This window comes from Ursus americanus, chromosome 6 (assembly GCF_024610735.1).
Source record: "Ursus americanus isolate L20-20 chromosome 6, mUrsAme1.1.p, whole genome shotgun sequence".
In the NCBI taxonomy this organism is placed as follows: Eukaryota; Metazoa; Chordata; class Mammalia; order Carnivora; family Ursidae; genus Ursus; species Ursus americanus.
This window is the reverse complement of record NC_142132.1, coordinates 46,865,938-46,888,916: the sequence shown is the minus strand read 5'-3', so window position 1 is coordinate 46,888,916 and position 22,979 is coordinate 46,865,938. Positions and strand designations below refer to the sequence as shown.

At 58.2% G+C, this 22,979-nt stretch overlaps 1 protein-coding gene across 10 annotated transcripts in view; it reads left to right on the top strand.

Moving 5' to 3' along the window:
• The window catches only part of ZMIZ1 (zinc finger MIZ-type containing 1), a 234,424-nt gene that overhangs the window by 113,384 nt on the left and 98,061 nt on the right, over nt 1-22,979 (top strand). For all 10 annotated transcript variants that reach the window (XM_045783347.2, XM_045783344.2, XM_045783341.2 and 7 more), the window contains 2 exons: nt 11,608-11,716; nt 17,682-17,795. In XM_045783347.2, the coding sequence (XP_045639303.1) occupies nt 11,657-11,716; nt 17,682-17,795 (174 nt within the window). In that variant the 5' untranslated portion in view covers nt 11,608-11,656. The remainder of the gene's footprint in view (nt 1-11,607; nt 11,717-17,681; nt 17,796-22,979) is intronic.

Here is a 22,979-nt window from a genome sequence, read left to right as displayed (position 1 = left end):
CAAAGCCCCAGGATGGTGCACAGGGAGCCTGGCTTGGGGGATGGGATGGGTGCTGGGTTTTGAGGTCTGACAGGTGTGGGTTCAGATCCCAACTCTACCATTTTGTCATCTGGGGTGAATTCCTTCATCATTTCCTGTCTTCGTTTTCCCGTCTGTAGATGGCGCTCTTCAGTCTCTGCCTTCAGGGATATTGTTATAATGAGAATTCACATAAAACGCCAAGTAGGCTGCGTGACACACAGCAGACACTTCATGCTGCCCGTTCTGTTCTCGTTATTATTCTCAACTACCAGCAGAGGTTTCCGAGTGGCTGCTAGCAGGCTCCCCACCCCCACGGCCTCCAGGGTTCTCTGAACTCTGGCCTTCTTGGCCACCTTGGCCCGTGCCCTCCCTTGGCAGTTCTTGGCTTGGGTGGGGCGGAGGAGGAGCCGGGCTCTGCCTCAGGCAGCTCATGTGACCTTCCAGCTCTAGCCTTTGCCCTGGCCTGGGCAGCTCTCCTGACCTGGGCCAGCCTTGCTGGGGGCGGGGAGCCGAGGGGGCCGCCCCGGGGCAGGCTCCAGGCTGGTTGGTGCATCGTGCTGGCCTCGATACTGGATTCAGAGTCCAGGGCCCCACTCGTCAGAGGTGGTGGGTTTCTTATCTTGACACAGGTGCCCTGTGGCTTCTCTTCCCGCGGACATTTCAGTTTCTGGTCCCCCTCCCTCGGCCCTCTAGCCCGCCTGTCTTCCTCTCTCTCTTCTCTTCCTGCTGCCTGGCCTCTACCCTACAGCCACCCCCGCCTTAGGTCAGAATTTCTCAAAGCCAGTTCCTGGGAAAACTAGTTCTATGGAATTTTAAAATGTGCTTAGTGAGAAAAAGTGGTTTACAATCTAGTAACTTCGGGAAAAACCAGGTTCTTCAAGGCCCTCACATAGGAGAGTGCCTTTGTGGTCCGCCAGGGAGGGTAGAATACACAGCTTGCTTCCAACTAATCAGACCAGAGAAGCCTTTGTTTAGGGAGGCTCTCAAGGGCCCGGTTTCTGAGGAATAGACCTCAGGCAGCCTCATCCCGGGTGTGTAGGACTCCACCCTCTTTTTGCCCAGAATAGGCAGTGTTTTCTCTCTGGCCTTCCTGCCTCCATTTGTGACGCTGCCCACCTGGACAGACTTCGCATGGGTGTCCAGACTGCTTCCCTGGGAGGAACAGAGCTCAGCTCACACGTTGTGAAGCGCCAACCCGATCCCGCCTTCCATCTGGAACTCTCCACGACTGGCCTTTGCACTTGGACAGATCCCTTCAGCTCCTCAACCTGGCATTCTGATCAGGGGGCATGGGGATACCTCAGCCACCCATGTCCTCATAGGCCCAGCCTTGAGCCCGTGGGGTGGTTCCCAGGGTTGCCTGTGTGAGACCAAGCAGGGTGGGCGGCCCCTCACCCCTCCCTCATCCAGGGCACAGCCCCTTTTGTTGTTGCAAAAACTGAACTTCTGCCTGAAATGTTGCTGCCACTAGATTTAAAACTAGATTTAAAAACTAGATTTTTTGAGTACATTATAAAAAAAAAAAAAGAAAAGGTTGAAGATCTTTAGTGTCTAGGGCGGTGGCATTTACCACCCACCCCCAACCCCAGCAAGCAGCGGCTCCTCTCTGGCCCTGGTTTCCTCCTGCTTGTGATGGAGACAGACGATAAGGCCCACCTGGGCCTTGTGTAGAGGCAACGCTCTCATGTGCTCGGGCTTCCTACTCCCTCACCCAGTGAACAAAGCGGGCACTGTTATTACTGCTTCGGTTTGACGGATGGGGAGCCTGAGGCACACAGAGGGTAGCATTCTGCCCCAGGTCACAGAAGCTAGCAAGTGGCACAGCCAGAACTTGAACCCAGGCAGCCTGGTGATCTTGACCGCTAAGCTCTACCGCCTGTATAAGGGGAGGTGATCCAGGGCCAAATGAGGCTCCGACGCCAGGGCTTTGTAAACTGTGGAGGGCCTTGCACAGCCAGAGTGCACATCGGCATGCGGCTTCGGAACCCCTGGTGTGAATTTTGTCTCTTTGCCAACATTCAGGAAATGTGTTTTCAGGTTGCCTGCGGGATGCCCGGTTTGTGCCTGGAGGGTTCCAGGGATGAGGCCCCTACTCCCTGCCTGGGACAGGGGTGGCCCCGTCCCTGAGTAGCCTCACATGCAGCAACTCCCTGAGTACAGATCAGATGACAGGCACCAGACCCAGCCGACTCACCCCCTGCTCTCCAGGCCTTCCAGAGGGCGGGCGCCCTTGAAGGGTCAGTGCGCCAGCCTTAGCCCAGCCAGGATGCTGAGAATGTCTGCATGGAGCACTGGGACCTCACTGTCATTCTGCAGGGAAGCCGCAGGTGCTTACCAGCTGGAGAGGAGCCCCTGCTCGCCCAGCAGGCCCCGGGTTGAGCCCTCTGTGGCCACAGGGAGTGCCTGTGTCTGCCGGGAGTGCCTAGAGACGGGGAGGGGCAGAGAGAGAGTTGAGTTCAGGGCAGCTAGGGCCCGGATGTGAGCCCTGGCCCCACCGCTGACCCAGAGTCTTCAAGGCTCTGCTTCACCCCCACCCCCCCACCCCTGCTGTGGGCCTCAGTTTCTTCATCTGTAGATGTTAGGATAGGCCTGAGCAGATGCCCGGATCCCTGCTAGATCTAAGGCATGAGGACTGTGGGTTTTTTTATCATCTACCGTGTTTAGTGCAAATAAATATCTGCTTTCTGATTCCTTTATTTCCCTCCCTAATTTTTTATTTCTTGAGAAGTCAAAAAAAAATAAAATCTGACCATTCATAGCAACTAGCTAAAGGAGAAGGCACACACAGTCAACAGAAGCCCAGGCTCGGGACAAATCCCGTCCTGGGTCGGCCACACTTGCCTGCGCGACTGGGTAGAAGTCGCCCATCCCTTCCGAGCCCTAATTTTCTCATCTGTAAAATGGTTCACAGCTGCTGTGAAGCTGTGGTACGGGGCTGCTTCCAACATGGTTGGCTCACCTGAGTGGTCCCTATGTGGCCTCTCTGCTCCGAAAGAGCCCGGCTCTGACTTCCGGGTTAGGGGAAACAGTACAAAATCAGAATTGAGAAATCCGAGTGCAGATTTGGCTGACGCCTTGATGGGTCATGACCCCAGGCTAAGCCCTCCCGTGGCTGGGCCTCTCTGTTCACTCTCCTTTCAAAGATGGGTCTGCCAGGAAGTTGTCTCCTCCTGAGTCGGTACCAGGTGGTTAAGAATGACTGGGCAGAAGGGCGTGTGGAGGATTGGCTGGCCCTGCCTGGCTTCAGTGGGAAGAGTACGGTGACTGATTGGCCGTGCTGCCGTGGGAATGGGAGGTAGGGGTGACGTCTCAGCCTGCCATCCCTGCCCCCCGGGTGGCCCTTAATGGCTCCTCTAGGTGTATCTGGCTCTCCCTCAGCCCGAGCTCCTGCAGAATGCCAGGCCGGTGGTTTGGGGGCCTGGAGGAGCTCGGCTGGAGAGAGGGCGGTGGAGAGCACCTCTGTGTCTCTAGAGGACTCTAGCTGGTGATCCGGGGGTCCCGTTTGCATCTCCAGCTTCATCCCACCGCTGTCCTCCAGCGGCCCTCAGAGAACCGTCCCCGTGCTTCCCCTGCCCTACCCCATGGCATCCGAGCCTTCGGAATTGCCGGCAAGAGCCTCAAGTCAGAGCCGGGTGAAGGCCGCTGCCTGAGCGCCGTGGTCCTGGGGCAAGTTCATGAGCCAGGCTGCCGCAGGCACGCCTCCCTGTCTCTGCACTGTCCTCAGCACTCCTCAGGCGCCTTCCTCGCACGCAGGGCGGCTGGGGCCAGGGGAGGAAGCGTCTCGTGGAGGAAGGCCGGCCGCGTGCCCAGGGAGAGCATATGGGTCCCAGTCCTGGCCCTGCTCAGTGCTCGGTAGCAGGGCCTCGAGCGGGCCAGAGGACCTCTCCGAGCGCCGGTGTCCGCGTCCATAGTACCGTCCGGATAACTGGAACCCCCCAGAGGCTGTGGGATCCTGAGGCGTAAGGTGGGGTGAAGTAGAGAATCTAACGTCCGCCACACGCAAGCTCAGGACTCGTTTAGGTTCTCTTCTCACCCTGATGAAACACGCAGCAGGGGCAGCACGGCCCTGGGGATGCGGGAAAACCCAGTGACCTTGTCCGGGATCGAATGTGGCCTTCCTTTGCCGTTTGGGGAGAGAAGCTGTCAGAGCAAGTTCAGTGTGAGGTCATGGAGTTGGGGGGGGCAGGAGGGTTCGGGCGTCATCCCGTGCCCCGGAGGGATGGGGCACACCCCGATGCGGCTGGGATTCCCAGCACGGTGTGGGCTGGGACCGCAGGCTGGCACTCTTGTCGGGGGCAGTACTGACACATGTTCTCCCAAGGAAGTTACCCCGCCCTCTGGCTTAGCGTGCGGGTTCCAGAATGGGCTGGCCGGCCGCTCTGCAGGGCCAGCCCTCAGGAAGCCCCCCTCTGAACAGCAAGGGTCTGTCGTGTTGTCCCATTACCCACCATTGACGGTGGGTGTTCCTCTAGACCAGGGTGGGTGCTCCGAGATGGGGTCGTGGAGAGAAGCAGGCCCACCCTTCTAGGAGCTTCGAGTGCCAAGCCAAAGCATCTGCCCCGTGCGGCCAGGAGTCTGGAGCCTTGTCACGTCTTGGCATGGGGGCACTCCCTGAGTTGAGGAGGGAGGAACTGGATTTGGAAGAGCTGTTGTCCAGATCAGAATTTCCCTTTTCAGAAGCCGGTCTCCTGAGTGAGTTCCCTTTCTCAGCTCCTCAGCCCGGGGGGGGGGGGGGCGGAGAGGGCTGTCCCTTCCGGGTTGACAGATGACAACCCCAGGCCCAGGGAGATAAAGTGGCTTCCCCCAGCCTCTCAGCCGGGAAGGTCTGACTGTCAGGGCCCACCCCCTATCCGGGGGGCCTCACCCTGTGCGAGGGCTCACGCTGGCCCGGGCGAGGGACTGCTCCAGCTGCCTGGCCAAGAATGGGAAGCAGCTGGGCCTGGTCAGCTGCCTGGAGCTGCCTCTTCCCTCCCTCTCCCTTCCCATCTCCCGTCCCTCTGCCCTTCCCTGACTTCCCTGGGCTAGGGCACAAAGTCACTCTCCTCTGACTGGCTTTGCTCCACCCCCGCCCTCTTTCTCTGCCACCAAGTGGTGTGCCTAGTGCAGGCCACCAAGGAGTGGAGGAGCCATGTGCTGTGTGACCACAGGCCGTTCCTGCACCTCTCTGAGCTTCTGCTCCTTCACCTCTGAGACGAGGAGGGTGTCAGATTAGATCAGTGCTTCCCTAACCTCAGTCACTTCCATCCCATTTATACTATGTTGAAAATGTTTCTTTAATCCACTTCGGTCTGCCATGGCTGCTCCCCAATTTAGCCTCCTCCTAAATAATTATTTCCACAGACTCGCAGTGATCATTGTTCTAGTGCAAGCACTTCACTGTGGACATGCCCAAGTGTGCCCACTGGCCACCTAAAGTCCTCCTTATTCTACCAAGGGTATAGGCATCACCCTTTGGGAAGCTTAGACTGGGTTAACGGGAGTCACTCCGAGGCCCAAATTCCTCTGATTGGGGCCAGGTCACTGGGTTTTCAGCTCTTGCCACTGTGGGTCATGTGTATGCCCAGCAATGGCCGTCCATCCACCCGTCCGTCCATCCATCCATCCATCCATCCATCCATCCATCCAATGAGCATTGCTGAGCGCCTGCTGGGTACCAGGCCCCTAGGGCTAGGGTCTGGGAACCCATAACCAGAAAACAGCCCCACTGATGGGGCAGGCAGATACAAAGACATAGCACTGGTCTAGTACCACCAAGATGGTGCGTGACCGGGACACTGGGGGCACAGGAATGGCAGTGAGTGGCTGTGCTGGGGGAAGTCAGCCAAGAGGGTGGTGGTTGTGCCAGGCCTTGATAGATGAAGGGGGCCAGGAATTCTGGGCTGAGGAACAGAGGCAAAGACACGGAGGTATGATCTTCAGAACGTGGTCCAGGATGCAGGGAGCAGCCCCATGTGGAAGACACCAAATGTGGCTCAAGTAGTGGGAGGTGGCGGCCGGGCCAAGGAGGACCTCGGCTGACACTGTCATATGCAAGGTTGGCAGGTCACTGCTGAACACCGGGCCCCTGACATCTGCCCCTCCTGGAGTCTGAGAGCTGGTAAAGGAGCCAGAGGGGATCCATCCCCTGGACCCCCAGGCTCTCCCACCAGGCTGAGCAGTGGGTAGGTCCCACACTCGCTGGCCCTGGCGATGCCTTGGAACACAGCCTCTGCTCTACCGGCTGTAGGTGAGTTCCCCCCGCCCCTGCTGCCAGCCCCGCTCGCCCCGGGGGAGCTGAGCTGCAGATGTGCATGGAGATTGAATCATTTCTGCACACCACTGCTCACACAGCTCCCCTGGGGACCCCGCCACTTGCCTGTGCAAGCTGTCAGGAGATGTGTGTGCTTGAGTGCATCTGTGGCAGCCCTTGCGTGCGTGTGTGTGTGTGTGTGTACCTGCACTTGAGTGTGCAAAAAGGTGTACCTATGTATGTGAGCGTGCACACACGTCTACAAATGCCTCTCCCCTGGGTGCGTGTGAGCAGAGTGTAGCAGTTAACTGGTTTGGCCTCAAACGTGAAAAATAAAACATCCTGATGTTAGTACAGCTGATGTTGGCCCACCACCCTAAGGAGCTGCCTCCGGGGCTCCAACAGCCCACATTTCCGTGGGGCAGCTAAGAGCACACTGCTCTCCATTTCCAGGGAGGAGCCTGCCAAGGGCCATGATGCTTTCAGGGAGCCAGCCAGATCGGTGCCAGTCCCACTCAGCCCTTGTCTCCCTCCGTGCCCCCCTCTTTCCACCTCCACCGTCCTGCCACACAGGGCATGGGACCAGGTGGTTCCCGGTATCCTTCCGGCTCTCGACATCTGACTCTGAGCTGCCCCCCGTGTGGAAGGGTGGCTAACTTCTCTTGAAAGTGCCTTCTGTGCTAGGTACCACCAAGAGTCAACTTGGCCAGCACTCTGCTAGGTGGTGAAGAGTGGAGAACAGGAGCTTGGCCCTTCCGGACTTCCCTGGGTCAGAAGACCACACAGACTCGGATGTCCCTAGCAGAGAACACCTAGATGCGGCCTGAAGCCAAGCTGAGCCTAGGGGGCGAGGAGGAGTGTGTGTGCAGTCTTAGGCTCCCCCAGACCAGGGGCTCCCCCTCCCGGAGTTTCCGGGGCTGCCTTAGGACAGGCTTTGTAGTTTCAGGTCAAGCATTCGACACTTGTTGAGAGAGTTCCAGGGAGCTAGAGCTCCCGACACATGAATCCTAAGATGTTGGAGTTCGAAGGGCTGCCAAAGGCGGCCTGGTTTTCCGGGTAGGAAAACTGAGGCTGGAGAAAGGTATCAGAGCAGGGTCCCCCCAAATTCCCCAAGCTGACTAGCTTTGTAAGTCCTACAGACACATGGCTGCCCTGACCAGGAGGGGGGGGCCAGGGGCCACAGGGGGTTGGGGGCTTGACTCCTTGAGCCCACTCCCCATTCAGAGACGGGCGGGCCACGGGGAAGGCCTGAGGCCTTGAGTGCACCCCGAGCCAGGCCGTCGGCCATCTCCAGTTGGGAGGGAGCCCGGCTACCGTGGGCACTGGAGCTGCAGCCACGGAGGATTTGTAGCTACTTGTAAAGGCTTAAAGAGGCCCAAGGTCTGAGGAGGGAGGCAGCAGCCAAGCCAAGCAGTGGTCCCGCGGCGGAGGGCGACCTCTGCTGGCTGCCAGGCATGCCACCTCCCCGCGCTGCCGGCTTGCGGGGAGCCCGGTGGCCCTGGGAGGGCCTTGGAAGTGGATGAGTTTGGACAGGTTGGATGGAACAAGGGGACATCTCTTTGGTCCCAGACACAGCCCTTGAGTGGGGACTTCCAGGAGGCTGATCTCCAGTCTTGGAGGAGTGGAAACAAAAACACATGAAGGGTTAGAAAGGCAGAGGGTTTGAATCTCAGCTCAACACCTTCCTGGCTGTGTGACCCCGGGCAAGTTGCTTTTTAGGATTCAGTATATTAGCAATGCACGGGATCAGGCCTGCTGCCTAAACGTGGCGGGTACAGGACAAATGGGAAGATTCCAGACTGCCCCACAACGAGCAAACTCTCCTAACTCCTTCAAGCCCACGCTTCCCCTCTCCATGCCCAGCACCCTTAGCCTTCCAGGCCTTCACGCTTTTTCTGTGTGGGCTGGAGCTGCCAGCCCATCCATTCCTGGTGTTAATAACCAAAATTTTCCACTGCTCTCGGCAGTTTAAAAACATCACCTCACCTGTGAATGTCTCCTTAATAAACTGGACATTTTGTTCCTTTATAGATTAAGACGTATAGGACACACAGTTGTCCCTGTGATCTGTGATATCTTTCCTGCTAGCTTCCTTGCCGGTGTTCTAGGCCTAGACTAGGGGGGCACTGAGCAGAAAGAAGAGCCTCTGGGTGCCAAGGTGGCTGCCTAGGTGGGTCTGGGCACCTGATGCCTGCTTTGGGTTTCCCTGCGTGGGCTGAGTGCCCCCTCAGTCTCCAGAAACGATCTGCCAGCCATTCAACAAACATTTATCAAGGCCCTGCTAGAGCTCTGACCCTAGATAAAAATGCTGTGTACATCCTGGGAAAAGTCTACCTAGAGATAGAGTCTTGTGAGGTCGCTTGATCCCCGCTCACCATCCTGCTCTACAAATGGGAAATCCAAGGCCTAGAAAGCCAGAGAAGTCTGCTCGAAATTCCTCTGTTTGGGGCACTCAGGTACTCCTTGCAGGAGAAAAGGGCCCTGAAGAGAGAGCCCCACAGTGCAGGTTTCTAGCCTTCTGGGTACTTAGCTTCATCAACAGCGCCCCCTGCTGGCCGGCTTCGCACCATGGTTTGTCCCTGGCCCCAAGAGCCCTCTAGGAGCTCTAGGAGCGCTGGCTGGGACTCTGTACGAGCAAACCCAGGAGAAGAAACTCAGCCCCTGCCTGGGGCACCTACAGGGGTAGCAAGCGGAGCAACTCTTCTCCCATGACACGTGCCTACCGCACCGCAGCAATCTCCAGGGGGGACCCCGGCCCCTCCCCACTAGCTGCCCCAAAGTTTAGGTTGTAATGCAAAAGTCAGGATTCTAGAGCTGGCTGCTAAAACCTCTGAGCCTTCGTTTCCTCATTTGTCAAGTGGGGCTACAGTAGCAACGTCTGTCTATGCCCAGTGCCTGGACCAGCCCCTGACTCACAGGAGGAGCTCAGCAAATAGTCACTGCTGGGTCGCATAGAGGCAACACTGGTTTGGCCCCAGAGAATGGTTTCATTCTGATCTCTCCGTGGTTCAGAGACCTGCCGTAGGACCCAGCCCCGTATAGATATCAAAAAGTACTTACCGGGTGAGTTGGAAGCATGCATGGGTGGGCACATGGAGACTAGAGGTGTTTGGATGGATGCATGGATAGGTGGATGGATAGACAGATGGACAGACAGGCATGTAGATGAATAAATGACGGATGGAGAAGTTGGCTACCTGGGTGTATAAACGTGTGATCAGTGGGGTGAATAGAGGGAGGCTGGAGGGTAGAAAAAAATAAATGTGGGGCACTACCCCCACTTTTACCTTTTTGTGGGAGAGCTCCAAGGAAGAGTGAACCCAGAAAGCGTTTATCAAAAGTACAAATCCCCAAATGACCCAGAAACTCCACTTCTAAGAATATGCTCTCTAGATTAATTCACACGTGGATGATGTGGCCAATATAAAAGGTGATCCTGCAACCCCGTTTGCAGTCTGAATGTGGGGACGGCTTCAGTCTGCAGCATGAGCCCCCTGAGCAGAAGGGCCTCAGCCAGGGCCTCGGGCCTTAGAGCAACGCCTGGCAGGGGTGGACATTCAGAATTTGATTGGATAAATGATTCATCAGTACCTAGGAAGACTGTTCTGCCATTAAAAAATGAAAAGGCTCTTTACAGCTTGATGCGGAATAAACTTTGAGATATGGTTAAGAGGAGAAAAACAAGGTCCCAATAGTGTGTACAGAAGGCTATCATTTTATGTGGTTTTTTTTTTAAGGGGTGGCAGGGGATAATACCCATAGATCTTTGCTTCTCTAAGATGAGACCCTCACGAGACTAGTGACATGGGTCCTCCCAGGAAGGCCATCTGGGGGCAGGGGACGGGGCCAGCTCTTCACTGGGTACCCTTGTGGACTTTGATTTTTGACCCACGCAAATGAGTTGCCTTTTCAATACAAACAGAACAATAGGCCGAGCTTTGAAGGAGCTGTGAGGTAGAGATCTCCTCGGAAGTGTAACCAGGCCTTTCTTCTCCAGGTTGGGCCCAGACATGTTCTGTGGGTAGTGCCCTTGGCCAGGGTGCTCGCCTGGGGTCAGAGAGCCAGGACGTGGAAGCAGACAGGCTCCTACTAGCCATGGGGACTTGGCCGATCTCAGAGCTCAAAACCTCAGTTTCCTCGTCTGTAAAATGGAGATAATTCTAGTCTTACAGAGGGGGCATGAAGAGTAAAGGAGAGAATACAGAAAGTGCCTGGTAAATGGGACTTTGGTGACACAGCTGGAGATGAGGGGACATCCAGGGGGCAGTGCCACAGGAGAGCGGAGAAGGCTGGGGGCCAGAGGCCTCTGTCCAGCACCCTGTGTCTGTAGCCTGAAATGCCCACTGGGTTATGGGAGAGCAAACCCAGCGGCCGTGGGCAGACTTCTGCTTTGGCCCAAGGACCTAGACTACTGAGCAGTGGGTGGACTCTCTCCTCTCTCTCCAGCTTTCTCTCTCCCCCTCTCTCTCTCTCTCTCCATCTCTGCCTTTGCCATTGTGGCCTCTCTGGAGAGGCCTGGGGACTTTCTGAGCTTTCTGGAGCTGAGGGGGCTTCCTCCACTTAGCTTCACCCCCCCGGAAGGAAGTCACATTCATGTTAGAGTTCCTGAGGCCCACGGCTGTTCAGGAAGAGAGCCTGGTGGCCGTGACATCTGTGGACCCTGCCCCCTGAGCCATGAGCTGGCAGCCAGAGCCCTAGTTCCTGGTTTGGACTCTGATACTGGCTCCCTGTGCCCCCGTGGGTAACTCCCGTCCCCCTCTGAGCCTCAGTTTCCTTGTCTTGTCTTGGAAGAATGGAATCGGGGTTCGTAGCGTGAAGAACTCGAAAGCGTGGGGGTTTGGGGTGGGGGGATCGTGGTACCCATGGCAGGTTGCTGCACTTACACCACGTACGTGGGAAGACCCCTCCACGTGTGTTTGCACACACGCACACACACACACAGCTACGTCAGGTAGGCTAAGCCCTGAACTGGGGATCTGAAGATGGGGTTGCCATCCCCACCAGCCCCCCCAGTACACACACGTGTGTGTAGAAATGTGTGTGCCCGAGTGTGCTATTCCACGTCCCGTGGCGCACATGCGTACCCAGTGCCGACGGGAGTCATCCACAGAGAGCACCCAGGAGCACCTCCTGCCCTCAGCCCAGATGGGCTTCCCCGTGCGCCGAGCAGCTGTGGCCGAGGTTCCTCCCTCCAGCACGGGGCTGGCTGGGACAGATGCCACCACAGCTCACAAAGGGGCCTCGAACCTGCTGGGAGCCACTGGGGCCAGCACATCCGTGTTGGGGCCGGGGGGTGGCTGTGAGGCTGTCAGGCTTGGTGCAACCCCAGTGACACCCACTGTCTTCTGTCTTCACAGGCTGGACAACGTTCATGGCTCTCGGGTAGAACCCAGTGAAACGGCCAGAATGAATTCTATGGACAGGCACATCCAGCAGACCAATGACCGACTACAGTGCATCAAGCAGGTGGGTGTGGCCTGCGCTCCGCCCCCTCCCCTGCCCAGCGTGGCCCAGCTGGCAAGAGCAGGGCGGGCAAGGCAGACAGAGCGGCGGGTGGGGGAGGGTGCTGGCCTGCACTATGGAGCTGGGCTTCTTGGGTGCTGGCCGGAGGTGATGGCAGGCCAGGGCTGACTGCCCAGGTCTCTCTGACCACCCCGTGAGAACGTTGCTGGCATAGACAGGCCTGACGCTGACATCACACATCAGGGTTCATATGCCAGCTCTGCCCTGTCCCTCCCCTCCCCTCCCCTCCCCTTCCCATCTGTGTGATGTGGGGCGAGCATCATGCCTTCTCTGGCTCTGCTGTGCCATCTGGGCCACTGTGAAGAGGCAGTAAAGTACTTAGTCTCCTTCCCAGACCTGAGCTCCCCGCCCCTCTGCTTCTGTGGTTCTCTATAACGAAACAGAAAAGAAAAAGTTCTGGGAAATTAGAGCATCTTACAGAAAAGGAAACTGAGGCACAGAGAAGAGAAGAGAGCTGAAGTCACACAGCCCAGCTTCACCCATTCTGGGAGGGCCTCATCCCCCAGGATGGCACGCTCCCTCCCCTGCCCATGCTCACACCACGTTCGGGAGGCGATTTGCCTGCCAGCATCCTCTCTGGACTGTTCAGAGGTGGGGCGTGTTCTAGGTGGGCTCAGGGCCCCCCCCTTTAAGAAGCCTGGTTGAGCCCGGGCTGGCGGGCACCCCCCAGTGTTGACCAGGAATGGTGTGCCGTCTTCTGGGCACAGCCTCCTTGCAGCCCTGTGTGGCAGCGTCTATGCAGACTCCTGAGTGTTACTGTACTCCAGGAGGGAGTGATATGGTAGAAGGGGCATGGGCTTTGACGTCAGGGACCTGGGCCCAAATCCTCACTCCTCCATATGGCCACACTGTAGTCTCAGGCCTGTCCCTTTGTTTCTCCGAGCCTCAGTTTCCCCACCTGTCCCATGGTCCAGGCTGTCATAGCGTTGCAGGGGCTGTTGCCCTCAGTGTCTCAGCAGCAGGGAGGGAAGCGCAGGGGTGAGGCCCCTGGCTTCGGCAGCTTAGCAGGACACTGGGTCACCAGCATGGGCCACTGGCCTCAGGACCCCTGGGGGGCAGAGCTTCCAGCCCCAGCCCTACAGCCTGCCCTCCCTGAGCGCCAGTGGAGCTGAGGCCGGTCCTCGGGAATGAGGGTGTGTGTCCTCTCATAAATACCAAAGAGAGCTCTCTCGGAAGCCTGGGCAGGGTCTGAGGAGAGGAAATTGAAGAAGACTTGTTACAGATTGAACCCAGCCCGAACAGCTCCCCCAAACGCCAATTACGCCTCTGCTCACGGTCACAGAATAGAAGCCAGACGGTGCCCTCCCTCCAGCCCTGCGCTCGCCTCCTCCTCGAGGCTCTCTGCGGGGCTCTCTCCCAGCTCGGCCCCGGGCCCAGCTTCTCCCAGCCCTGAGGGACCCGCGGTCCGTGGCCTCCACCCCCAACAGCACAGTCACGCCCCCCCACCCCCTGCATGAGCCCCTCCTAGCGCCAGGCACACAGCTCCTTCTGAGACCTGCTCGCCACCTGACCTTTCTCCTGTGCCTGGCTCTGCACCCCCAGAAATCAGGGCACCCTTTACCCCCTCGGAGCATGGTCCACGGGGCTCAGATTTGCCAGTCAGCCAGTCTGAGCCCCCATTCCACCACTTGCTAGCTACCTGACCCTGATTAAGCCGCCACTTCACCCCACTCAGTCTGTAGAATGACATCATAAGGGGCGCCCAGCCGGTGTGTGCCAGGGCGCCTGGAAGGCCAGGGATCTCCCCGGCTGCCCTCCCCCGGCCTGTCCGACCCGCACATGCGCACACACACACACACTCCCAGAGCTCTGCGCTGGGGCCAGACCCTGAAGCATTTGCAGGGGTGAGCAGGCTGTCCGGACGCCCCCTGCACCATCCAGAGCTCCCGACACCCCCCACATCCCCCTCCACACCTCCGGTCAGACACAGCTCAGCACTTAACGTCTGTCTGCTCTACAGCTGCCCCAGCGGGCGGCGCGTCTGGCTGAAGACTGTTGATTCTCAGACGTCCTCTATCCTAATCAGAAGAGAAAGGCGAGCAGGTCTGCGTGCTCTGAGGATGACAGATGTGTTGGCTGGGCCTCGCTCTGGCTGGTGGGTCTGTGGCTCCCATCGGGGGCTTTGCAGCCTCGGACACCCAGCCCTGACTTACTTCTACAGCATAGCTTCCCCCCCACACACACACACACACCCGCCCCACCCTGGTTCTAGCCGTTGCCCATGCTGGCCATCCCCCAAGCACCCTGCTGCCTCTCTTCCCTCCGGGCCTCTGGCTCAGCTGCCTTTCCCCCATCTCAGCCTCATGTACTGGGAGAACCAGTGCCCTGTCTACAATGGGCCCCACTCAGAGGTCACAGACACATCTGGGCTGCATGTGCAAAGCCACACAAATTGGCTAATTCCTGCACAGCCCCACAGGCCCTTCTGAGCACCTGCACTCCCCATCGCTGAGCCCCACCGCTCCTAGGCACCCAGCTGCCTCACCCACCCTGCTCTTTCTCCCTTGAGCCATCGGCCCTGTGTGGTACATATCAGGCCTCCCACCAGGCTGAGTTCCTTGAGGGCAGAGAATGTGCTGTATTCATCTCAAAGTCAACAGAGCCTAGTGCAGCCCCAGGCCAGGGCCCACATAAGTTGAGGGGGAGCAGGGGAGGGATGAACTGACCGATGGATCGCTAAGGGAATGAGTAGAAGAGTGGATGGATGGACATAGGGATGGGCAGTTAGGTAGATACAGATGAGGAGTGGATACATGGATGGATGAGTGCATGGACAGGAGGTTGGATAACTTCTGGATGGATAGATAGGTAGATGGATGGATGGATGGATGGGAAATGAATAAAGCAGTGAACATTCGAATGGGTAGATGGACGGGGATGGATGGGTGGATGGATGGATGGATGGATGGATGGATGGATGGATGGATGGACGGACTGATTCATTTTTGGATGGATGGACAGATCGTTTGGTTCACAAATGGACTATTAAGAAGATGTATTCATCACTTGGTCTGGGTAGCCAGTCCCACGGGTTTAGGCTTTGGTGTCCCCTAATCCTCCTGCCCCAGCAGACTCAGTGGCCACTGGCTATAGCCCAGATCTTCCTAGGAATTGTGGAGACAGGCAGACCGTCTGGTGGGAGGTGCAGGTTAGTATCCAGGGAGGCTTCTGTCTACGATTCACATCTGTGCTCCCATCCCCAGACCATCCAAGGCTGGCCAAGCTCCCCCATCGAGCCCTGTCTGTGCCACATGCTGCTAGGGACCTGTTCGGAAGCGGCCAGGTGGCCCGCCTACACCAGAAAGGACCATCCTTTGGACAGTTAATAGCTCACCAGCCGTTTCTGCGGGGGCCTGGCCTTGTGCCAGTCGTGAGAGTTGCAGAGGTGAACAGGGCACTATTTCTACTCTCCAGAAGCTCCTAGGACAGAAGGAGCTGTACAGAGGTCAGAGCAGTAGCAGTCTTTACCTGGCACCTGCCCTGTCATGGGGCTGTCATGCTTTACATTGTTCCTCGACTGCGTGGCAGCCCTGCAGGCTGTCAGCACCCCATTTTACCAGTGAGGGGTCTGGAGCTCAGGAACCCGCCCAGGACTGTGGGGCTCAGTGGCTAAGATGGGGTTTGATCCAGGCCACTGGCTTCTGTGCAGTCCAGTGACCTCACAGTCGAAACGGGAAACAGAAGCACAGAGAAGGGCAGGGGCTTGGACAAGGCCACAGAGCCACTGAGCAGCAGCCCCTGAATGGGAGGCCTGTGTTCTCTCTACCAGTGAGCTGCACCCACCAGGGACCACCCAGAGCCCAAGCTGAAGGCCACGTGAGCTGGCTGGCGTCAAGGTGGAGAAGCTCGGAGGTGGGCTGGGCAGGATATGGAAGCCTGCAGGCTCGGGGACCGAAACAAAACCGGGCCCCTGAGACTGGCCTCAGAAGCCACTTGTGAGCCCAGCGCCCCAAAGGGGGTGCCAAGGGTGAGGGTACTCTGGGCAGGCAGCTCTGAGAGCAGCCGGTGGTGGCTGCTGACCCTGCTAATTGGGTGTGACATCACGTAAATAAACGGAATAACTCAGTTAGCCGAGAGAGGCTGCCGGGCAGGGAATTAGCCGATTTGCATGGCTTTCCACATGGAGCGGATGGCCCCCCTGCCCGTGGCCTCAGGGGTGGGGGGGCGTGTTAGAGAGGGAGCACAGGAGGCAGAGGTGAGGACTCCCCGCTGCCCTCTCAAAGGGCCCTGTCCCCCGTGTGGACGCTCCTCCCGTCTCCTACACGTCTTTGCAGAAAGAGCCTGTGTGAGCCAGGGCCGAGAGGTGCCAAGTGCAGCTGTGCTTCCCGGGGAGCCTCCGGGAGCCAGAGTCAGGGCCAAGGGCAGCCCCACGTGGGAGCACCCCACGCGCCAGGCGCCCTGCCAGGGGCCGCATGAGCCTCATCTTGTCTAACCCTCCCCGGCCCCGTGCTGGAGGGCTGTGCCTCCGCTCGCTTGCCCTCTTTCTCGCCCTCACCGCTCTCTTCCCTAGAGGCACCATGTTCTAATTCATTTCACTGTCTTCCATCCATTTTTAAATCTTTCTTGCACGAGCCACGTTGTAAGAATAGTCATGAAACCCTTCGCAAAAGAAATAAAAATAACCGCCACCAAGCCGTGAAGGGTCATCCCCCTTTTATAGATGGGACAGCGGAGGTTCGGGAAGGTGAGGGACTGCCTGGGGTCAGCAGCTAGCAAGAGGAGAAGGCAGAGGGAGCCTCCGGGGCCCTGCCCCACAGAGGCTCCCACTGTACATTCCATTCCTTCCCAATTTCGGGGACCTGGCAGCTGCGAAGATCCCTCCCCGCCGTGGCTGCAAGCAGACTCGTGTTGCGGGTTAGGGTAGAGTGCCCGCCCCAGGGGAAGCTACTGTTCCTGTCTCTCCCAGCAACAAGGCAGCAGGGGCCTTAGAAGGTCCCACCATCCCTTTTGCAGTTGGCTTGCGCTCGGACCCTTGCAGACACACCCTAGGTGTCCCGCTGGGGGACCCACAGTCTCTGACACCCATTGCTGGAATTCCAGCTCTGCTCCTAACCTGCTGTGTGACCCTGAGCAAGTCACTCCTCCCCTAGGCTAAGGCTCAGCTCAGCGGGCCCTGGGAAGACCTACATGGGAGTTAGAGAATGCAGCTACCCCCACCCACCATGGCAGCCCTGTGGCCTGGGTCTGAAGCAGCATCTAGAAGGTTGGCACCAGGATTCAGTCTCTGCTGACTCAGATCCCGTGACTGGGAGGGGCTCGAGCTCAGGCGTGGACCCCTCCCGGCAATGCCAGCAGCCCCCGAGCCTAGCCAGACTGGGCCCGGGAAGTCTGGCTTTGGGGAGCTAAGCCACATATGCCAGACCCTGGTGTGAGAATATCCTGGGCACAGTGTGCTTATAGTTCAACTCCTGGGCAGGGTTTGGCCCAGAGACCTCTTTGTAACCCACCTGACCCTCATGGCTGAGCTTCCTCTGAAGCCAGAGCTGGTGGGCGTGTAGACCTGGGCTGTGCTGGTGGTGGTGGTTAGTGGGAGAGGCCTTCATCAAGAAGGAATCTCCAGGGCTAGCCTGCCCTGGCTTGGGGAGAGCCGGCCCTCAAGCACGGGGGGGGGGGGGGGGCCACAGGCCACCCTCCTGAACGCTGCAGAGTTCCCCTGCCCCCACAGTCAGCATCCAGAAAACACGTTAAGTTGTCTTTCTTTAGACCTTGGTTTTCCTGTCTTTGCAATGGGGCTATGAATCCCCATCCTGCAGGGATTGAGTGGGATGGATGCACAGGGGAAAATGAATGACAGGTTGTTTAAGTTTCACCCCCAGCGAGGCCTGGGGTCTTTGTCATCCCTGACCCACATGCTGCCCTGCTGGCCTTGCTGCTGGAGCTTCACGCCGCCTCTTTCCCTCTCCCACAGCACCTACAGAACCCCGCCAATTTCCACAATGCCGCCACGGAACTGCTGGACTGGTGCGGAGACCCGCGAGCCTTCCAGCGGCCCTTCGAGCAGAGCCTGATGGGCTGTTTGACGGTGAGTGTGCGTCCCCGCTCCCCGCCCTGCCCACCGGCCCTGGTGCCCCGGGAGGACGCCCCGGGGGCTCATGTACCTGGCCAGATGTCAGAGAGGCCGCAGACAACAGAGGATGAGAGCTGGCCACCAGTGCCGGAGGGGACAACCCCCAACATACACCTTCGGGGAAACCAGTGTGATGGGGAGATCCGGCCCTCAGGATGGTGTGGGCTCCCCACGCTTGATGGGGAAGCACAGGGCCTACTTGGGGCGAGTTCTAAGGCTGATGAGGGCACGTGCTCTGCCCGAAGCAAAGCGGCGTCGCGGAGGGTTTTTAGCCATCCTTTTCCCCAGTCGTTCATTCATCCGGTTGGGCAAACATAAAAAGCTCTTTTTGTAGTCATCCATCCTTCTATCCGTTCATAAAGCTTTTATTGAGCTCCTATTATATCCATCCATCTATCCAAATAAACGCTGATTGATCCCTCATTTATCACGTCTGATCCCCTCTGCTAAGTCCTAGGAAATCACAGAATAAGACTTTGCCAAGCCTGAGTCCCTCTTTCGCGGGGGAGCCCGATGTGGAAAGAGAGGGCCAAGAGAATTGTGTGCAAGGGGAAAGCAGCAGCGAGCAGGGAAGTGCTGACGGCCCGGGAGGTGGGGCAGCGGGTGGAAGACTGAGGGAAGGAGCCCCAGACACCCCTGCTGGATTCCCGAGCAGCGGGGCAGAGTGAACGAACACGTTCTAGGCACTTGGAACAGCATGTGCAAAGGCCCGGGTGGACAACAGAGCCCAAAGAGCTGGAGTTCGCTCAGCTCAGTGAGGGCCCAGGACACAGGCTGGACAGAGGCCAGGCCTGGAGCCTGTGGCATGATTGGCCGCGGCTTGGGAATGACTGCAGCCGCGTGACCTGCCTCTGTAAGCCTGAGCGAGGCTTGGTGGCCAGGGAGGGCAGCCGCCCAGAAGGCCCTGAGTCAGCTTGGAAGAGAACATGGGTAAACAGATTGCCGCAGAGCCCAGCTACCCCAAGGCTGGGGAGGAGGGGCCCGAGGTGGATGCCTGGCCAGGAAGGAAGAATAGGTAAAGGGCGGGGGCACCCTGTTCTCTGAGAAGCTCAAGATGGGAGGGAGGCGAAAGGCCCAGCGCGGCCCTGGCCTGGAGCGAGAGGAGGAGTGACATGATCCATCGATAGCTCGTGGGCCATCCTTACAAAGCACCCCTCTGTGCCTGCCACTGAGCTGGGCCCATGACATACCCCTTCTCACAGAGTCCTTGCACTCCATGAGGCTGGCCGTGCCAACATCCCCATTTTATAGAGGAGGAAACTGAGGCTGGCTGGGATGGCTTCCCAAGGTCGCACAGCCAAGACCCCACTGCCTCTAGAGGAAATGCTCCTGACCCGTAGGGATGTCGGCCAGGGGTGCAGCCGAGACCCTCAGAGGTCCTCCATTTGTTCAAGGCTGATGCCATCTGGCCCCCTGGGAACCACCAGGCCAAATCATGTGGCTACCTACACAGCCCACCCTCCTCATCTCCAGGGCCCTGGGCTCCCCACCCTCTACCAGCTCCCGTAATCCTCTTTGCAGGGATCCTGGTTCAGGCTAAGCCCCGCGGGCAAGGACAGATGTTACCAGAGGCCCCCCCTCTGTTTCCATCCCAGCTGCTGGCAGCCATAAGTAGGAGGTGGGGACCACGCACAAGGTGTGGACAGACTGGCCGCCACAGTCCCCTAGCACCCTGTTTCCCAAGCCTGACCCTGCCTGTGTTGTAGGGATTCAGACGATGGCCCTGGACAGGCTGGATGGGCACGGGGGCACGAGCTGACCAGTGACTGGCCCTGCTCCAGCCCTGTCACTCATTTATTCAGTTGACAAACATTCACTGAGGCCCTGTGCTCACTGGAGGCAGACCAGCAAGCACGGTGGACCTCTCTCAACAGTGTACGTTCCAGTGGGGGTTGGGGGAGGTGGGCTCTAAACACTAAAGGAGGAAATAAGGACATACGCCAGCGCCCTGTGAGAGGAGGTGGGGTGCTGGTCAGGAGAAGCCTCCTGAGGGGGTAACCCACACCTGAGACCAAAGTGGCAAGAAGAACTCAGCCAGGAGAAGGGAGGGTCTCCAGGCAAAGAGAATGGCTAGTGCAAAGGCCCTGAGGCTTGAATTGTTCAAGAAACAGAAAGTCGTCTCAGGGGGCACCTGGGTGGCTCAGTCAGTGAAGCGTCCTTGGCTCAGGTCCTAATCTCATGGCTCATGAGATCGAGCCCCGACATGGGGCTCTGCACTCAGCGGGAGTCTGCTTGGATATTCTCTCTCTCTGCCCCTTCCCCTGCTCACACACACACACACTCTCTCTCTCAAATAAATAAATCAATCAAGAAAGAAAAAAGAGGAAAGAAAGGAAGGGAGGGAGAGAGACAGAGGGAGTCTCAGATGGCTGGAGCGCAGGAGAGGGAGAAGGGTACAAGATGAGGACAAATAGGGAAGCAGAAATACGCCAGCACAGGACCTGCAGGCCGAGGGAGAGGAGTGGATATTATTTGAAGGTTGACGGGGGGCCTTGAAGGATCTTCAGCAGCTGAGTGATAGGATATGATTTATGTGAGGACAGGAGTGCTGAAGGGGAGCATCCAAGGAGGATAGGCTAGAGGAATTTTGGAGGTCTTCCTGGAGGAGGGAGCCCAGGGAGGAGCCTATAAGATCTGGCTAAACAGCGGGAAGGCCGCGGCTTCCGGGGCAGGGATGACGGTGTGAACAGAGGCACAGTGCCAGGTCTTCTGGGCCTCTCCTCATCGCAAGCCAGTTTATGCACACACTTGCTTGAATGGTGGGCTTTGACCCCCGCCTCTCTGGCCTGCTGCTTAGCCAGAAAGGGGCCTTTGGTTCACCCACCACAGTGGCAGAGATGTTGAACTTGACTGTCCCTTGGAGCTCAGTAGAACCAGCGGCAGGAAAGTGCCGGGAATGGGGAGGTCATAGCAGACCCCTTCGGTACCCGAGGCACTTTCCTGGGCCCTGTCTCCTGGCATCCTTAGGAAGACTGCAGGCCAGGCAGGGAAGGGATCTTCACTTCTGCTTTACAAACAAGGCAACTGAGAAAGGGGGAGCAGCTCGCTAGAGCCCCAGGCTGGTACTACTGACCCCCCAAGGCCCTGCTGCTGCTCCTCCTGTCCCCCTGCACATCCTCAGCCTTGTCCCATTGGAAGGGAGGGGATGAGACCGCAAGGGGCCTAAGCAGGGCAGAACTGCTGAGCTCCCCCCAACACGGGCACCCCTCCCCATCTAGGTAGCAGGGCGAAGTGCTCCCGGTTGCAGCAGCCCCCTGGGTGACCCCTGGGAATGAACTTCTGTGGATCCGGCTTACTTGGAGGATAGAAATTAAAAGCCACTTAGCCTCCAGCAGTAAACGGGCCCATTTTTGTCATACTGGGGTGGGGCCCTGGGGTGAAGAGCTGCTGGCAGTCCGCTACCCCACGCTCTAACCCCACAATGAAGAAGTGTGGGAGCCCTGAGGCCCCTCCCAAGGAGTGAGGGCTGTGAGCTCTGGTCACCACTTGCTTTTCAAACCAGGTTTTTCCTGACCGTGCTGGCAGCTTACTTCCCGGCCCCTCCCTGAGCAGCAGGGCTGAGCCCCCTGTCTGAGTATCCCCCTCAAAATCAGGCCTCTCTGGACTCCCTCCTTCTTCCTCCCCTAAGGTGGAACATGCTTGATATGCTCAAGGAACAGAAAGGAGGAGGCCAGAGAACGGGTGAGGGGGGACAGGAAGGAGAGGAGGTGGCAGAGGGAAAGAGAGGCCAGCCAGCTTAACAGTGGTGCCCCCCCATCTCTCCAGGGAGAACTTGCCCATAGCGGCAGAGAATTCACCACTGAAGCTGTCAGGGTATGTTCACAAATGACGTTCGTTGAGCTGTGTGCCTGGTCCTGACTCTCATCTCCGCAAGGAGGGCATTTCACAGATGGGGAAACTGAGGCCCAGAGAGGCTGAGTCACTTGGGTGAGGTAGAACAGCTAGTAAGTGGCAGAACCAGAAGCCCATCGCATGCCTGACTCCAAAGCAGCAGCAGCAGCCACAGATACCTGCCCACCCCCGCACTGAGAGGAACAGCAGAGTGGGGAGAGGGCACTGCGCTGAGGGGCTTCTGTCAGAGCCATGAGACAGCACGGGGCACATGGAACTCAGAGCCCACTGCACCGGAGCCTGGCAATAGAGGACGACCTTGTGCTTTTACAGAGGAGGAAGCTGAGGTTCAGAGAGGTTGGGTAACTTGCCTTAGGTTGCACAGTACAGGGTAGAGCAGAATTGGAGTATGGGCCCGGCACGCTTCCTGTTCTCCTGACTCCCTCAGAGGATGTCAGAGTCCAGCCCCGTGCCTGGAACAGAAATCCTTTCTCTCGCATCCCACAGACAGCTTGTCCTGCTTCGTAGCCAGGAGGCTCACCGCTTTTCAAGGCAACACACTCCCTCGGTGGGACTGACTGGTCGCCTGACCTTGAGCACACGCCCTCTGTCATCTCTGGGCTTCAGTTTCCCTCTCTGACACAAGGGGCTGGACTCCCTGACCCGTAGTTCCCCCTGGGCCCCCCGGGGTCTGCGTCCCAGAGAGCCAGGAGCTGGCTGGGCCTGAACAGCCAGCAGAGGGCAGCAGCGCTGCGGCCTCTCCCTGCCAGCCTTGGTGGAGGAGGGGTCTTCCTGGCCCACCCGCACACAGCACCCTCACTGGGGGTGCCATGCCCACTGAAGTGGGGGCAGGCCTCTGAAACACAACCGGCTACTAAGCGAAGTCCACCCTCCCCCACACGGTCAGCCAGACCCACCTCACAGGACTTTCCCGGGGGTCCTCAGGCTGGGCCAGAGGAAGTCAGGGGGTACACATAAGGTCTTGAGGGCCTCAGGGTCCAGCTTAGCCACACTGTGCTGTGCTGCCCTTCAGCAAGGTCCTGCCCTCTCTGGGCTCGGTGAAAGGTGGCTGTTGCCAATGACCCTTCTGAACGCTAGGGCTCAGGGGATTTGGTGACAAGCAGACATTCCCAGGCCTGCAGGACGGCCCTTATACCAGCACTAGGCCCCTCTTGCTCAATTGAGCTAGCTTTTTTGTTGTGTTTTTTTGTGTTTGTTAAACCCCAGCGACAGGATTAGCCAGTATTGGCCAAACAGAGGGACCTTTGCCTTTCTGCCCTCAACACAGGGCCTGAGGCTTCTTCTCCC